The sequence below is a fragment of the Canis lupus genome, chromosome 32, assembly GCF_011100685.1.
Source record: "Canis lupus familiaris isolate Mischka breed German Shepherd chromosome 32, alternate assembly UU_Cfam_GSD_1.0, whole genome shotgun sequence".
NCBI lineage: Eukaryota > Metazoa > Chordata > Mammalia > Carnivora > Canidae > Canis > Canis lupus.
Genome location: NC_049253.1, coordinates 30453187 through 30472608, shown reverse-complemented (window position 1 = coordinate 30472608; position 19422 = coordinate 30453187). Strand labels below are relative to the sequence as shown.

At 36.1% G+C, this 19422-nt stretch overlaps 1 protein-coding gene across 10 annotated transcripts in view; it reads left to right on the top strand.

Moving 5' to 3' along the window:
* ARHGAP24 (Rho GTPase activating protein 24) overlaps window positions 1-19422 on the top strand; it is a 743240-nt gene that overhangs the window by 685488 nt on the left and 38330 nt on the right. For all 10 annotated transcript variants that reach the window (XM_038582212.1, XM_038582211.1, XM_038582218.1 and 7 more), the window contains one exon: window positions 839-1046. In XM_038582212.1, coding sequence (XP_038438140.1) covers window positions 839-1046 — 208 coding nt within the window. The remainder of the gene's footprint in view (window positions 1-838; window positions 1047-19422) is intronic.

Sequence of the window (19422 nt, the reverse complement as noted above, 5' to 3'; positions counted from 1 at the left end):
CAAAACTCAATAATAAGAAAATAACTCAATGAAGAAATCAGCAAAAACAAATGAACAAAGGGGAAAAAAGAGAGAGAGAGAGAACCAAGAAACAGACCCTTAACTATAGAGAACAAGTTGATGGCTACCAGAGGAAAGGTGGGTGGGGGAATGGGGAAATAGGTGATGGCAATTAAGGAGGGCAAGGAGGGCACATGTGATGAGCACTGGATGTTACTGGAAGTGTTGAATCACTGTATTGCACACCTGAAACTAATATTACACTGTATGTTAACTACACTGGAATGAAAATAAAAAATTAACAAAATAATCAAGGCATCATCACTTGTTTGAAAACAAAAGGTGAACAAAGAAATAAATGGACAATATTTATACTGAATGAAAATTGGACTTAAAGTTACAGCTGTAACAAAAAGTAGAGTTTGACCATTCTCTGCAGATATTCTGCTTCTCAATACAATTCCTTTCCCAAAAGAAAGAAAAAGAAAAAAGAAAGAAAGAAAAAGAAAACTCAAAAATAAAGAAAAAGAAAACTCAAAAATAAAATTTTATTTATTGCAGTGTTTCTTATATCGAAGTGGATATCTCCAACTTCATATTACTGTTTGGTTTGGGGGCTGAATATGGACTATAGGGGGAAAGGGCAGTATAAGGCAAAGTCTTTTCATTTGAAGAATTGTGTACAATGGATTTGATTCTGTAAAAATGTGAAGTACAAGTTCTTAAATACTTGCCAGCATTTCAATCTTTGTTTTTCCTTTATATTGAGTTTTTTAAAAAGTAACAAAGTGAGGTGATATAAATTCCTCAAATTCATTGTGATCCTTTATTTCTCCAGGCATTTTTGGACAGAAACTGGAAGACACTGTCCGTTATGAGAAGAGATATGGGAACCGTCTGGCTCCAATGTTGGTGGAGCAGTGTGTGGACTTTATCCGACAAAGGGGGCTAAAAGAAGAGGGTCTCTTCCGACTGCCAGGCCAGGCTAACCTAGTGAAGGAGCTCCAGGATGCCTTTGACTGTGGAGAGAAGCCATCATTTGACAGGTAGATTTCAAGAGTTTACTAATCATCCTTCACTGAGAAATCCAAACTAAACGGAAAGAAGGCAATGAACTAAGATGATATAACCTTAACTGATGTTATAATGGTTTAGAATATGGATCATATAAGCCATACAAAGATGGTTTGTTTTTATTAATTTATAGAGTCAAAAAATTAACACTTTAGGGACGCCTGGGTGGCTCAGCAGTTGAGTGGTTGAGCATCTGCCTTTGGCTCAGGGGATCAAGGAGATGGAGTCCCTCATCAGGCTCCCTGGCGAGGAGCCTGCTTCTCCCTCTGCCTATGTCTCTGCCTCTCTCTCTGTGTGTCTCATGAATACATAAATAAATCTTTTTAAAAATTAGCACTTTAGGTATCTTTCTTCTCCATACTTTTGTCCCCCTTAAAATATTATTTATTCTTTTCCATTGGTCCTAAATTAACACTATATTAAACTTTTGCGTCAGAAAAGTCTTTTCTTGTTCACAGTTTTTTTTTAATTCTTTCAGCTAAGAGATATTACAAATATTAATAAGCAGAGATTGGGATATTGGCAATGTAATTAAAGTAACTGTTTTTAATAATAATTATAAAGGCACTATATTTTTAAATATGTAGCTTCACCTTAATCTAGAATTGATTTACAAAGAATCAAGGAGAAGTATAGCATAATAGAATTCAGGAAATAATGGAAGTTTCAGAAGAACATATAAAGCATCCATAACTCTGCTAATTAAGAGTAAAACACTTATGGTAATGTTTTGTAAATTACCTCCTTCTCTTCACTCTTTTTAACTTAGTAGAAAATAATAATTTTTTTATCCTGATATTATCAATTTAGCATAGTGATATTTTTCATGTTACTATTTGAAATATCCCCAATATTACAATATATTTTAGCTGAATACTTGATGGTTGGCACCCTCTGTAAGCATAATTTTTCATATCTAATATTACACTCTACAAGTATATTGTTCATAACCATTTCAACAATTTGGACATTTATGTTATCATTTTTATCACTACTATAAATAATGTTGTAGAGGGTATCCATTTACATAAATATTTTCTACTTTTAGTTTATTTCCTCAGGAGAGATTCTCAGTATTGAGCGTTGTGGTTAAGAATACTCTTACTACTTGAAAATTGAAAATTATATACTAAGTATCATTTTGCTTTGGAAGCATAGAATTATTAGTACACAGATAGATAGACACAGATCTATGGAACAGATAGACAAGTAGATACTTGAATACATAGTATAAGACAAAGGAAGCACCTTTGGGAATATGGGCTACTTCTAATAATCCAAGAAATGCATATTATATTATTTAATGTCCTTCTACTAGTTACATCAACAAGATCTTGAATAATGGTAATACGCAGTGCTAGAAGGTATATAGGCTAGGTACCTTGATGGTGAGAGTGCAAATTATTTTAGTCTTTCTAAAGAAATTTGGTAATATATTTTAAAAACGTTTTAGCAGGAAATTCTAGTCCTAGAAAAAAATCAGATCTGTAGAAAAAAATTTAAGTGCAAAGTTGCTTATTATAATTTTAATAATAATAAAAATAACACCAATCTATTATCTCCAGCAGGAGAATATGTTAATTAAATAATAGTGCATTAATATAGTAAAATGTTATACAATTATTAAACTTTTGGAAATATGCTAATTATACAGTCATAAGTAGAAATAATAAATGGAAAAATAAGACAGGAGCAATTGATTGATTAACATCCTACCTGTTAACAGAAAGTATAACAGTTTATAGGCATTCCTAAATTATCTCTGAAAGATAAAAATTAAATGTGAAGACAAAAACATGAATTCAAAACCAGAGTTGGAAAGCAAATTTCAAGAATACAGATATACTTTGGCAGGGGAGCCCCATGTCTTATTTTATACTTTGAAGAAAACCTAAACAAGTAGTTAAAATTCAGACCTATTCACAGGATATACACATGGTTTATCTAGACGAAATGCAATTTTTTGGCTCCAAAATTGAATGAAATTTGTCAGGGAGATACTCATAATAAAATATCATAAAATGAGATAAACAATATCTTCTACAATGAACTTCATGTGACATTAATAAGTTTCAATGGCCTTTTCTTATATTATATATGACCTAATATATATGCAGATGACATTATAGAAAAATATATTTATTAAAAATTATTTTGCTATAGGTATTTACAGTTTGGTTATTATAACAAGATTCTCACTGATGTGAAGAATGGAAGGATATTTTATAAGTTTTAGGATACCTATAAGAAAAGATGCCCTGTAAGCAATTATCTCCAAATCATGCTCTTAATAACTTAGCTGACAATAAAATACTGTGCAATCTTTATATAAAATATGATCCCACTTATAAAGAAGTATTTATTTTTGTATGAAATACTTTAATGCACACACAGACTGAAGGAAAGGTAACAAAAGATAAGCACGGATTTCGTGGGATAATGAATAATGAATGATGAATGATTTTTTCTTTCTTTTTTTCATATTGTGATTCCATTACTTTTAAAATCATAAATTTATTCTGAAAGATCTTTTAATTACCTGGTGATTTTATGCTCTGGAAAGATTTTCTTATCTTTTAATTTCTAAAGAGTAATTACAGAAGCTACCTGTCAACTAGAAAACCTATAGAAGAGAGTTGCGGAGAGTATTTCAGCGTTAGCACTATTAATACAGTAACGCCGCTAGCACCCTGCGAGGAAAAGAGTGTCATACATTTGCCCAGTCATTCAGTGTTTCAGGGTTTCTACACTTGTGTAATATGCCACCCCAAAACTTTGTGACATAAGTCATAACAACCGGTATTGCTTGTGGTTCTGCACTTTGGGGAGGAGTTGGCCAGGATGCACCCCTTTCTCCTGCCCATGATGTGGATTCACCCAGATCAGTTAGGTCTGAAGGATCCAGGATGCTTTTACTCAGATGTCCAGAGCCTTGTCTGAGATGGCTAACATGGCTGGGGGCTGCTTGGGCCTTTCTTTCTCTCTCTCTCTCCTCCTCCTGTCCTCCTCATCCCTCCCTCACCTTCCCTCACTTCCTTCCTCCTCCTTCCTCCTCCCTCATGCCCTCTTTTCTCTTTTTTTCTCTGTAAATATCACATCCAATAGAGCGACTCTTCATATGGCCTTTATCTCTAGCAGATTACTCAGACTTGGTGACATGATACCCCAGGGTTCCAAGAAAATGAAAATGACAGCTTGTAAGCCTCACGAGGGCCAGGTCCAGACTATAGTGTGATTCTGGTGCAGTCTATTGGTCAAAGCAGGTCACAAGACAGGCCAGCCTACATTTGAGGAGAAGGGAAATAAACTCTGCCACTTGATGGAAAAAGGGGTAAGCGCATAAAGAGAAAGAAGATTTGCAGGAGGCTATTTTTAGAGAAAATCACTATAGGTTTAAAGTCTGGAAATCAAGTGGAGTAAATCCTCTTTGTTCTTAAGATTGTTTTGCCAATTCTAGGTCATTTACATCTCCATTAAAAAAAAAAGAAGAAATCTAGCATATGCTTAAGTTGTACAAAAATGTCTGTTAGGATTTTGATTGAAATTTCACTGAATCCAGAAAATTTTGACATCTCAAAAATATGAAATCTAATTCATGAACATAGCCCATCTCTCCATTTCATTAGAACGTTCTACATTTCCATCAGGTTTTGTGTTTTTCAATGTTAAGATCTTGCTCCATATAAATAATATCTTTAATATTTATAGATGTTCCTGTAAATAGTATTATTTTTAATATTTAATTTTCCTATTGCTCACTGCTGGATTATCCAAATGCAATTGATTTTTTAAAAGATTTTATTTATTTATTTGAAAGAGAGAGAACACAAGCGGGGGAAGAGGGGTAGTGACAGAGGCAGAGGGAGAAGCAGACTCACCACAGAGCAGGGAGCCCAATGCAGGGCTCAATCCCAGGACCCTGGGATCATGACCTGGTAGATGCTTAACCTCCTGAGCCACCCAGGAGCCCACAATTGATTTTTTAGTATATAGATCTTTTGTCCTACCAACTTGACAAGTTCATTTATTGGTGCTAGCAGGACTTATGTAGATCCCTTAGAATTTTCTTTGTACATATCTTGTTGACTTTACCTAGCGAGAGTTTGATCTCTTCCTTTTCAATATGTAGGCCTTGCATTTCCTTCCCGTCTTTCTTTTAGTGCGTTAGGTAGGGGATGTGATGGATGGGGATTAAGGCGGTAGTTGTCGTGATATTGAGTGTATGTATTTCTATTACGTGATCTTCATTGATTATTAATGCCTTAAGTCATTCATTAAGGCCGTCCTTCATGCCTTCCTCCTTACTTACTTACTTTACTTCCTTGCCTTCCTTCCGACGTACTTCCCTTCCTTCCTTCCTTCCTTCCTTCCTTCCTTCACCTGTTTGTACTTGCTAAGAACTTGGTAACCATAGAATCATAGTAGTGAGTGGACATACTTTTCTTGTATGTAGAGGGAGCTTTTCAGTCTTTCACTATGATGTGTAATGGTAGCTATAGGTTTAATAGGTAGCTATAGGTTTATTGTAGATGACCTTTATGAGATAAGGAAATGTCCTTTTATTTCTAGTTTGCCAACATTCTTAATAAAGAGATTCAAACATTCTTAATAAGGAGATTCAAATTTTATAAAATCCATTTCTTTCTGCACTTATTACAGAAATTATCTGATTCTTCCCTTTTGTGATGTTAATGTCCTGAATTACATTAATCTATTTTCAAATATTAAACCAACTTTACCTTGCTAGGATAAGCCACATTGACTTGTGGTGCATTACACTTTTTATATATTGCTGTATTTGACTTGCAGGTAACTTTTTAAGGATTTGGGGACCTACATTCATCAAGGGTACTGACCTGTGGATTTCTTATACTATCTTCAACTAGTTTTGTTATCAGAGAAATTCTGGCCCCCCTATTAGTTAGCAAGTGTCCCGTCTATCCTTGTTTTCTGAAAGAGTATGTGTATTTTGTACTATTTCCTCCATAAATCTTTGATAAAATTTACCAGTGATGTCATTTAACCCTAAAGTTATCTTTATGGGGAAGTTTTCGGAGATGGCTTTTCTAATGCTTCTTGTGCCGGTTTTGATAATTTGTCTCTTTCATGACATTTTCCCGTTCCATGTAACTTTTCAAATTTAATATCATGAAGTTGTTTATAATATTCTTTTTTTGTAATATCTGTAGACTTTTTAGGAAAGTCCTCTCCTTCTCTTCTGATATTAGGGAATGTTTCATCGTTTTTTTCTTAGTCTATTTATGTGTTATCAATTTCATTAAGCCTTAGAACCAGTTTTGGTGTCATCGATTTTCTCTCTTTTAAACATGTTTCTCATATACTCTGTTAAACCTGATAGTTGTTCTTTCCCTGGTAGCTGTTCTGCGTTTAGCCCCATAGGATGTTTCCCTCTGCAGGCTCATCTTGGTATTTAGATGAAGACTTAAGAAGACATATGTGTAGATTTCAAGAAGTCCTTTTATGCAAAGCTCCCTCCTCTCTAGTAGTCTGTATCACAAATGACAACTGCTTCAACCTTTCCAAACTGTAATCTCTGTCTCTTTACCTTGGGGAGACTGCTCTTCTCTCTTTAGAGTTCCGATCCCTGTCCCAGACTCTGGTGAGTGACAATTCACAAAGGCTGGAGAAAGCATAAGATTTACCTCATTTGATTCCATACTCTTAAGGGTCACATTTTTGCACTATTGTCCAATAGCTTTAAAAAAGTTGTTTTGACTAGTTTTCTCATTTTTGATAGAAGACGTAATACCTGTTACTCTGTGAAGACTGTGAACAGATTCTCATCCATAGATCTGAACTCCTGCTATATGTGTTGTCAGGACCCCTCCTCTGGGCGGGGGCAGGTGGCTGGGTAATACACCTAGGTTAGGGCTTGGTTCTCTAACCTTTGGTACTTCTCTGCTCTTTGATCTACTCTCTAGACTCTTGTTTTGCTCCGTGAGACTTCTTCCCTGCCCCCAACAAGAAATGGCTCATTTTTCTAATTGAGTAGTTTCTCAGTCTGCTTCCTGCTCATAGAAAGTTGGGGTCTTAAATACTCTTTTCATTTTGAACTGGTATTGTACCTTTTATTCCAAGTTGCCATAGTTCCTTTAAAAACCTTGGAAGTGTCAAATTATAATCCTCCTGCTGAAACAAAATCACACCCATAAATCCCTTTATATTAGGTCCTACCATATGGGGTCTATGAGGATTTTATGGAACAACCTTAAAATTCGTTCTAAATCCTTTTGTATTGCTGAGAGAATCTGTAAGGTGCTGCCTTAAGTCTTTCAGAGGTTTTAATGAGGAATCTTAAATCACACCATCATTTGGTCTTTACCTTCAGGTCATTTTTGACTGGCAGCACCCTGGATTTTATGTTTGCTCCAGGGCCATTTCTTACTTTTAGAAGATTTCACCAACTGGAGACATGTCCTGGGAGCACTATAGTTTCTCTAAATTCTTCTTCAGAGTTGAACAGCTTCTAATTAGCTTCATCAGGAACATTTTTATATTCTGAGTTACGGCAGCCTATAATCTTGCAAATTTTTCCAACCACTACTTAATCAGATTTTACCATTCTCAAGCTTTCATAGCAATTTTCTCATTGTTTTTCCAGTTCTGATAGTCTCCTCCTGACTGTCCAGACACTGCCTGGACAAAGCCAGCACCATACATTAGAGCTTTCTTGTGGCAGCACCCAATTTCTGCTTCCAGTGACTGCTTCCGGTATCTCTTGCTGCATAGTAAACCAGTCCAAACCAACAGTAACCCTTTCAGATTCTGCATTTGAACAGTGCTTGGCAAAGACTTGCTATCAGTTGCCATAATCTAATGTATCCAAGAGAGTTACCTCTTGGGAGGTGCCTAAGCTAGGCCAGCTGAAATGGCTGATGATGGGTTGAGCCTGTCTCTTTCTCTTTGGGGTCTTATGTCCTATAGGCTTCTCTCTTTAACTAATTATTCATACACAGTATCTCAGGACCAAAAGACACTAAGATTGGAAGCCATAAGGCCTATGAAGGGTTAGGCCCAGAACTGGCACAATATCATATCCACTAAATACTATTGGTTCAAAGTAAATCATAAGGCCAGTTCAGATCAAAAGAGATTAAAAATTGGTTCTACTTCTTGGTAGAAGGAGGGACATGAATATATACAAATGGGAAATTATTGACAGTCATCTTTGCAGATAATCTGTCTCATTTATCCATTCAACAAATAATTTTAGATGTTTAGTATGTCTCAGACACTTAGACACCTGTTCTAAGTTCAAAAGACGGTCAGTTCTCTTCTGGGGTTTGCATTACTAGTGGTAGACAGATAAACAATAAACAGTCAATATGTAAATAATTTCAAAGAGTGATAAGGATGACATGCTAATATGTTAGTGAGTGAAGTGGTGAAAACACACATCTCCTCCCTGAGAATATCTTTTAGGTTCAGCTTGAATGATGGGAAGAAACTTGCCATATTTAAGATGTGGTAGAGGCACATTGTAGATAGAATATCAAGTACAGGGATGCCTGGGTGGCTCAGCGGTTTGGCACCTGCCTTTGGCTCAGGGCATGATCCTGGAGTCCCAGGATCGAGTCCCACATCGGGCTTCCTGCATGGAGCCTGCTTCTCCCTCTGCCTATGTCTCTGCCTCTCTCTCTCTCTCTCTGTCTCTCATGAATAAATAAATAAAATCTTAAAAATAAATAAAACAAATTTAAAAATAGAATATCAACTACAAAGGCCTTGAGATGGGCACAGCTTAGCTTGTTTGAAGACCATAAAGAAGGACATTGTGGCTGGAATACAGTGAGTGATGAGTACAGTCTGGGGAGATAGGTGGAAGAGATGGATCTTGTGTAACCCCATAGATTGTGATAAGGAATTTCACTTTCCTTCTAAGTGAAAAGGAGATGCATTGAAACATTTTTAATAAGTAGATGGTATAATTTTATTTACATGTTAAAAAATGGTCACTCTGTAAAGGATAAGTAATATTTTCTATTATTCTATCCACAGAATATTTCTGACACCAAATGTGTAGATTTTCCACAGCAAGCAATTCTCTAATTATTGGTGAACACCAAATGGATGTCCTACAATTTGATTAAATTCTGACACTAACTGTCCAGAGTTAGTGCAGACTCTGAAGGTTAAGGGCTCGATTCCACAAGACTGCCCATCCCCCCAATTGCAGAGATCAATGGCAAGTCACAGGTTGTCACATACTTCTGGCCAACCAGTTATAAATCGGAAACTCCTAGGGCTTCGTAATTTGCTAGAAGAGCTAACACAACTCAAGAAAACAGTTTACTTACCAGATTACAAGTTTATTATAAAAGGATACAATTCAGAAGTAACCAATTGGAATAGATGCATAGGGCAGATATAGGGAAACGTGAAGAGCTTCCAGGACCTCACCAGGCAGGCCACGTCCCAGCAGGAGGATATGTTCACTAGTCCAGAAGCTTTTGGAATCCCTTCAGTTAGGAATTTTTATAGAGGTTTCATTGTATAAACATGATTGATTAAATCTTTGGCCATTGGTGACTGAACTGAATCTCTAGTACCCTCTCCCCCGCCAAAGATTGAGGGGTAAAGCTGAAAGTTCCAACATCCTAATCACATGCTTCCTTCCTCTGGTAACCACCCACCTCCTATTTTAGGGGCTTTCCAAAAGTCACCTCATTAACATAAAGTCAGGTGCGATTGAAAGGGGTTTGTTAAGAATAATGAGAACTAAAAAAAAAAAAAAAAAAAAAAAAAAAGAATAATGAGAACTTTTCTTTCACCTACATCACTAGAACTACCTCAGAAACTAGGGATAAAAACCAAATACCATAACAAAAGATATTTCTATTACTTTTGTCATTTAGAAAATTAGAAGGATTTTAGGAGCTCTGACCAGGAGCCATGAAAAAAAAAAAAAAAACACAAAATATATTTCTTATTGTATCACAATATCACATTCTGGCAATCTAAATATCCTTGTTTTGATAAATAAATTGTCAAGCTTGAGTCCTGTCATAGGGAGGCACATATGTGAATTCCTGAATTCTGTTGATTAAAAATTAAAAAAAAAAAAAAAAAAAGACTTCCAGATCCATGAACGGGGAAATAGAAAGAACAGAGTCACATATTTGTGGCAAAATATAATTGTTAACTACACTGGTAGGAGAATAAATAAGCCATAATTTCCCAAGGAGAGTAAGATTATTTTCAGAACACGTAGTCTGTTCCATGTGCTTTTTCATTTAATTGTCTGAGTTTGAAATTTCTCATGGCCAAGTACTAGCTAGCTCAGGTTTTGGTTTTCAGGAGTGGAAACAAACTGTCTTGGAACATTTGGTTAGAGTTTGTTTCACCAACGTTCACCATCAAACTGATTTTTAAAAGGGTATAAGTTTAAAATATAGACTGTGTATGATGTTTTCAATATTTATTAGGATGTAAAGAAAAGTATAGAAATTTTTCATTGTGAAATATGAGACAGAGCGAGAATGAATGAGTGTATTCTCCTGTGTAGCCTCAAAATGCTTATATCTCACTGAAGAGTCAACAAGATGTAGCTTTCATCTCCATGTATGTTAAAATGTAGAGAGGAATTCTCACAATAATTCTGCAAAGATAATCTCTAATTATAATTTTAAGGCCTACTGTTATTAAAGCTCCAATATGAAGCCCTAAAATTAGATTTTTAAAGTGAACTTTCTTAATAACTTAAAATTATAACAGTATAAAGTGTTATTAAAATTTAATTTAAATATTATTAAGATTGTATTTTAAATTATTACATTTTGTATACAATTTAGAATATAGAAAAATAGAAGAAGGGAGGAGGAATATTTCAAAAGTAGATAACCTAGGAAGCTATTGCTATATGTAATGTATAAAAAAGTAAACATGTAGAAACTTAAACATTCAGATATATCTAAATACAGATGTGTATATATACAAAGTATTGGAATCACACAGTTTTTACATCTTTCCTGTTCTTAACATTATATCATGAACAACTTGCATGTCACTAAGTAGCTTTCACAAACATAATTTCAAGGACTGTGTAATAAATCATCATATCAGTGCATTGCTTTCTAATTCTGCATCTGTCATTTTCAATCTTTTGTACACAACAGTCCTATGCTAACAACCATCTATATTCAAAAATTGGCCTGTGCTTTTGGAGCTATGGGTCCATTTGGAAAATAATATTTCATATTTGAATGAGAAGAAGTATGTTGTCCTATGGGAGAAAAAAAGATAGTTTGAGAAGAAGAAATTTGGAAGATACATTATTTAAATTTAGAGAGGTAGGCACATGTACTAGCTTTTATTAAACCATGCACTTTCTGTTCTTTAATTATCTCATGCTATTTTCCTAGTTCTGAGGTTGAAGTTTAAGACTTTCATGTATGCATGACTTTTTGTTCCTACAGTTGGATGACATATTCCCACAGACTCCTCGACCAAAGTGAATTCTGTGAGAAAGGACATTTTCATTGACCTGAAATAATTTGTATTTTATCAATTTATGTCAACTGTAAAAAACAACAGATATAATAATTACTAACCATTCTTTTCTTTATTATATCTGCTCAGAAATGAAAACAAATTAAATCATAACATTTTATATTAAATTTCCCCACTTTGAGGGGATAAAAATGAAATACAGAATGTGTAAAATCAAATTAGAAGCGGAATGTTCTTTCATTTCCAAAGTGCTCCAGGTGGCATCAGCTGTTAAAGAAGATACATTTTGGAATTCCTGGGAAGACAAGGTCAAGAATGACCATGTGGGCGTCACCATCAAAGCTTTCATTGTCAGCAACAAAAAAACTATGCACTTTACAACACAACACCCTTATAAGGGCAAGGACAGAAGGCTGTAGAAGTCAATGATTTTACAAATTCTGTCCAAGAATCCTGTAAGATAGTCCGAGTTACCCCTGACACCTTCCCACGTACTCTGTTCATTTTGTCCTTGACCCTCTTTCTCCTCTTCTACCATCTTGTTTGGTTTTTATTTGTTTTTGTGACAGAATTAGAATTGCAAAACAACTGCAACTGTACAGAGATTTTTTTTTTAAGTCTAAAATTTAGAAGGCAGAAAAGCCAGACACATATTTCAATTTTTATCTTCTGAGTAGCTATATAGCTTTGAATATCACTGAGCTGAGTTATAAAAAGTGGACGTGAAAGTGGAGAGCAGGACAGACAGTAGAGATTCTTAAACATTAGTTTGTGTAAGAATGACCCAGCAAGGTGTCTCAAGATTCAGATGCTCACACCCCACTGTCTCTCATTGCAATTTTAGAAAGTTGGGGGATGCGTAGGCATCTGAATTTCAAACAAATCCTCAAGTAATTCTTATGTGCATGATTCTCAAATCATTACTTGGAGAATACCAGCCACACTATAGAGTACAGCAGTGTGGGGCAAGAAGAAATGCTCATTTGAAGTGACGTGCCTCAGTTTTCTCATATATGAAATGAGAGAAAATCAACCTCACTGAGGTTGAAGAGTAGCATGTTAGTTCTGACTCAGCTAGGCTGGTCTTAAGCTACTCTGAAAAATAACTTATTTTCTGAGGTGTACAGTTAATGTGTAAAATATGTTCTTTCCTACCTGCTGAAATGGGCCTGAAATTTTAGAACAATCTAAAAAGAACTTCCCTGCTCCTTTATGCTTTGATCCGTGTGAAAAATCAAACACTGAGGAGTTCAGTAGCAACCTATAGGGTTACAGAGCCTCTGTATCATAGTGTGAATAAAGGATCCACGGGTAGGATTTGATGGAGGAAAGTGAAAAAAGCAAGTGGTAGGTAGCTTGAGGGCATACGGATAGGTGAAGAGTTGGAAAAGCGCAGAACTGACTCCCAGAAGTTTGCCTAAGGCAAACCCTGAATGTGTAGATGGTAAACTGGTTACCTGTTTTTAGCACCTTACATGATTCTCTGAAGCTAGGAGAGGAGTCAGCCCTGCAATGACCTGAACAACTATTTAACTGTAGGTGACTTTTAACTTTCCTATTTTTTGATGCAGTTCTTAGGTATTATGATGGTGTGACCAGATTTGATAACCATTGCCTTAGAGTACATCCCAAACTTCTGTCATTCCCATAGTACCATCATGATTTTCCTTTAAATTTATTCATTGTTTTATCAATCTTGTTGTAAAAGGAACTTGATATCATTATTGTTCGTTGAAAAACCAGCACCACTCATTGTAAATTGCAAGGTCACTATATCATAAATGCAATGACAACAAGACATGTTAAATGCCAGCTGAATCAGCTGCTTTCCGAAGTCCGGCCCTAGGGCCTTCTGTTTATTTGAGAAAAACAGAGATTGGCAAGTATTAGTACCACTTCAACACTGCTCTCATTTCCAACTGGTACTTCCTACTTGATATAATCAGAAGAGGTGAAAGATAATAAGAAAAGGACTAACGTTCCTGTTGTGTGTTTTGATGTTACATAGTGTTCTGTCTGTGTGGCATTGTACTTGGAATAGCCTACACTTCAGATCACTCTTCAGCAACACTGACAGGCCCGCTTCCGGGAGCACGTGGCTTCTTATCTAATTTGAACAATGAGTGTAACTCACTAGGGTTCCATGAAATCCATTTGTAAACATAGGGTCTGATAAATTAATGAGCTTTAAAGGAAAATATTTTTATATGGAAAATCTTCACATGAATGGATATTTACTAAATATTTTATGGAGTACAGGTTGTTAGCTAGAAATCTGTCATGTTTCATTATGCTTACTCTCTTGGTGATGTATCTAAAAAGCCTGTGCATTGGAAGGCAAGGACATGAGTTTCACTTTCCTTTCAATATATCTTTGTTCTTTAACTTCTTCTTCTCTTTTTTAAATTTTATTTAAATTCAAGTTAGTTAACATATAGTGTATTTTTAGTTTCAGGGGTAGAATTTAGTGATTCATCACTTGCATATAACACCTAGGGCTCATCACAAGTGCCCTCCTTAATATCCATCACCCATTTAGTCCATCCCACCCCCAACTTCCTCTCTAGCAACAATCAGTTTATTCCCTGTAGTTAAGAATCTCTTATGGTCTGCCTCTCTCTCTGTTTTTATTTTATTTTTCCTTCCCTTCCCTTATGTTTTTCTCTTTTGTTTCTTAAATTCCACATATGAGTGAAATCATATGGTATTTGTCTTTCTCTGACTACTTATTTCACTTAGCATAATATCTTCTAGTTCCATCTATGTCATTACAAATGACAAGATTTGGATCCCTGGGTGGCGCAGCGGTTTGGCGCCTGCCTTTGGCCCAGGGCGCGATCCTGGAGACCCGGGATCAAATCCCACGTCGGGCTCTCGGTGCATGGAGCCTGCTTCTCCCTCTGCCTGTGTCTCTGCCTCTCTCTCTCTCTCTCTGTGTGACTATCATAAATAAATAAAAATTAAAAAAAAAAAAAAAAAAAACAAATGACAAGATTTCATTCTTTTTGATTGCTGAGTAATATTCCTACATATATGTATATGGGAATATATATATCACATTTTTAATTTTTAATTTAATTTTATTTTATTTGAGAGCAAGAGAGAGAGAGCATGATTGGGGGTGAGGGGCAGAAGAAGAGGAAAGAGCAGACTCACCACTGAGCAGGGAGACCAAAACAGGACTAGATTCCAGGACCCTGAGACCATGACCTGAGCTGAAGGCAGACATTTAACCGACTGAGCCACCTAGGCACCTTTATCCATTCATCAGTTGATGGACATGTGGGCTTGTTCCATATTTCTGCTATTGTGGACATTGCTGCTATAAACATTAGGGTGCATGTACCTCTTCGAATTGCTATTTTTGTATCCTTGGATAAATGCCTACTAGTACAATTGCTGGGTCCTAAGTGGTTCTATTTTTAACTTTTTAAGGAAACTTCATACTGTTTTCCAGATTGGCTGTACCAGTTTGCATTCCCACCAACAGTGTAGGAGGGTTCCCCTTTCTCCACATCCTCGCCAACATCTGTCATTTCCCGACTTATTAATTTTAGTCATTCTGATTATTGTGAATAAATTTATCTTTGAGTAAATTTGGAACTCACTTCCACTGAAACCAGATTGAGTTATGAATAAAAATAGTCAATTAACAAGAAGTTTCCCAGTATTTGGCATATCAGTTGGTGTTAATATACTTATTTGCAAGGATGCAGTGTAAGAGTAAGAGTTCAGGCAGCCCCACCATTTACTACCGAAGTTAACAACCTGGGACTAGTGACTTCTCAAAACACCTAGTTTACTCATCTTACTAGTGTAAAATGAAAATAATAATGCTTAACCCACAGGGTTGTTGTATTAATGCACTTAAAAATAAAACAAAATGCATATTAACTATGCTGGAATTAAAATAAAATAAAAAGTTTAATTAAAAAAACAAACTAAACAAATAAATAAACCAAAATGGAACAAAAACACCAGAAGAAATGATACAATGGAAGAGGGCACTTAGCACAGTTATTGCCGTTGTCATAGGTATCATGATGTTGATGATAATGATGATTCTAACATTTTATATGATAAGCAAAAGTAATAATATGCTTGAACCTCAACTCTTCATTGTTTTATTTATTTTTATTTATTTATTTTATTGGAGTTGAATTTGCCAACATATACCATAACACCCAGTGCTCATCCAATCAAGTGCCCCCCTCAGTGCCCGTCACCCAGTCACCCCAACCCCCCGCCCACCTCCCTTTCCACCACCCCTTGTTCGTTTCCCAGAGTCTCTCATGTTCTGTCTCCCTCTCTGATATTTCCCACTCATTTTTTCTCCTTTCCCCTTTATTCCCTTTCACTATTTTTTATATTCCCCATATGAATGAGACCATATAATGATTGTCCTTCTCCGATTGACTTATTTCACTCAGCATAATACCCTCCAGTTCCAACCACGTCAAAGCAAATGGTGGGTATTTGTCATTTCTAATGGCTGAGTAATATTCCATTGTATACATAAACCACATCTTTATCCATTCATCTTTCGATGGACACGAGGCTCCTTCCACAGTTTGGCTATTGTGGACATTGCTGCTAGAAACATCGGGGTGCAGGTGTCCCGGCGTTTCATTGCATCTGTATCTTTGGAGTAAATCCCCAGCAGTGCAATTGCTGGGTCTATTTTGAACTCTTTGAGGAACCTCCACACAGTTTTCCAGAGTGGCTGCACCAGTTCACATTCCCACCAACAGTGCAAGAGGGTTCCCCTTTCTCCACATCCTCTCCAACATTTATTGTTTCTGTCTTGTTAATTTTCCCCATTCTCACTGGGGTGAGGTGGTATCTCATTGTGGTTTTGATTTGTATTTCCCTGATGGCAAGTGATGCGGAGCATTTTCTCATGTGCATGTTGGCCATGTCTACGTCTTCCTCTGTGAGATGTCTGTTCATGTCCTTTGCCCATTTCATGATTGGATTGTTTGTTTCTTTGCTGTTGAGTTTAATAAGTTCTTTATAGATCTTGGATACTAGTCCTTTATCTGATACGTCATTTGCAAGTATCTTCTCCCATTCTGTAGGTTGTCTTTTAGTTTTGTTGACTGTTTCTTTTGCCGTGCAGAAACTTTTTATCTTGATTAAGTCCCAATAGTTCATTTTTGCTTTTGTTTTTCTTGCCTTCATAGATGTATCTTGCAAGAAGTTACTGTGGCCAAGTTCATAAAGGGTTCTCCTCTAGGATTTTGATTGGATTCTTGTCTTACATTTAGATCTTTCAACCATTTAATCTTCGTGTATGGTGTAAGAGAATGGTCCAGTTTCATTCTTCTGCATGTGGATGTCCAGTTTTCCCAGCACCATTTATTGAAGAGACTGTCTTTTTTTCCAGTGGATTGTCTTTCCTCCTTTGTCGAATATTAGTTGACCATAAAGTTCAGGGTCCACTTCTGGATTCTCTATTCTGTTCCATTGATCTATGTGTCTGTTTTTGTGCCAGTACCACACTGTCTTGATGACCACAGCTTTATAGTACAACCTGAAATCTGGCATTGTGATGCCCCCAGCTCTGGTTTTCTTTTGTAATATTCCCCCTGGCTTTTTGGGGTCTTTTCTGATTCCACACAAATCTTAAGATAATTTGTTCCAACTCTCTGAAGAAAGTCCATGGTATTTTGGTAGGGATTGCATTAAATGTGTAAATTGCCCTGGGTAGCATTGACATTTTCACAACATTAATTCTTCCAATCCATGAGGATGGAATATTTTTCCATCTCTTTGTGTCTTCCTCAATTTCTTTCATTAGTGTTCTGTAGTTTTTAGGATATAGATCCTTTACCTCTTTGGTTAGGTTTATTCCTAGGTATTTTATGCTTTTGGGTGCAATTGTAAATGGGATTGACTCCTTAATTTCTCTTTCTTCAGTCTCATTGTTAGTGTATAGAAATGCCACTGACTTCTGGGCATTGATTTTGTATCCTGCCACACTGCCAAACTGCTGTATGAGTGAGTTCTAGCAATCTTGGGGTGGAGTCTTTTGGGTTTTCTATGTAGAGTATCATGTCATCTGTGAAGAGGGAGAGTTTGACTTCTTCTTTGCCAATTTGAATGCCTTTTATTTCTTTTTGTTGTCTGATTGCTGAGGCTAGGACTTCTAGTTCTATGTTGAATAGCAGTGGTGAGAATGGACATCCCTGTCTTGTTCCTGATCTTAGGGGAAAGGCTCCCAGTGTTTCCCCATTGAGAATGATATTTGCTGTGGGCTTTTCCTAGATGGCTTTTAAGATGCTGAGGAATGTTCCCTCTATCGCTACACTCTTGTCTTCAGTGTTTTAAATCTAGGGTATCTTCATTTCTGTCTTGAAATCTCCATGGCAATTCCGACTTAAAGAAATAAGATTCCTGCAAGGTTTTACATTCTGAAAATGGATGCTCGCATGTGTCTTAGAAATCAGATTGTAAATATTCTTTTTTAAAAGATTTTATTTATTTATTTATTCATAAGAGAAAGAGAGAGAGGCAGAGACACAGGCAGAGGGAGAAGCAGGCTCCATGCAGGGAGTCTGATGTGGGACTCGATCCCGGGTCTCTAGGATCATGCCCTTGGCTGAAGGTGGCACTAAACTGCTGGGCCACCGGGGCTGCCCAGATTGTAAATATTCTTGCCTGAGCTTGGTGAAAGTGCATCCCTTAAAGGGATGTGTTTTTCTGAAATAAACTTATTGAGTCATATTTTACATATCATGTGACAGACACACTGCAAGGGTAGAATTCAGTAATTTTTGACAAATTTGCCAAGTTATGCAGACATTACTACATATAGATTTAGAATATTGTCATCACCTGAATAACATCGCTTATGCCTTTGGTATTTCCAGCAGCCCTCATCCCTAGACAACCACTATTTCACTTTCTGTCTCTATAGATTTTCCATTTTCTGGACATGGAATTATTCAATATATGGTCTTTTGTATCCAGCTTCTTTCACTTAGCATAATGCTCTTGAGGTTTGTCCATATTGTAACATATATCAGTAGTTTGTTGCTTTTCATTCAGGAATAGAATTTCATATTGTGGATGCACTGCATTTTATTTATCCATCTATCTGTTGGCAGATATTTCTGTTGTTTCCATGTTTTGGCTTTTATAAATAATGTGTGAACATGCATGTACAAGTTTTTGTGTGGACATACACATTCACTTCTCTTGGGGATATACCCAGAAGGAGATTTGTCATAGCTATGTTTAACACTTGGGGAATTACCAAACTGTTTTCCAAAGCGGCTGCATCATTTCACATTTCTACCGGCAATGTATGAGTGTGCCAATATTTTATTCTAGCCATTCTAGTGAGTGTGAAATGGTAGCATTGTCTTAATTTGCATTTCCCTAATGCTTATCTTTTTATGTGCTTATGAATCATTTATATGTGCCCTTTAGAAGTCCTATGGTTTTAAAACGTTTGATTTCTTTGATTATCCTGATAATTTATTATAAGGAAATGGTTGAAAATTGCTGAAGAATCAATAATAATGTTCTGGGAGTATCTATTTAGGATTGAGATAAATAACTGTGATACTATGAGAGCATGAATCTTCATACCCATGAGGATGTCACTGTGGATATTCATTTAAAACTTTGTATTCATAAAATAGCACTCATATAGAATAAGATCTTACAGAAAGTGGAGAATTATGAACCTCGATCACCTTATTTATCCCTAACACCTAGAAAAATGTCTGACACACTGTAGGTGCTCAACAAACCTTAGTTGAATAAATGGATATAAGAAGTACAATTTGAATATATTTATTGAATGAATGGATGCCAGTATTTCTAATATCTCAGTAAGTAGACAAACCCTGTGCTTCTTTTCATAGCTTA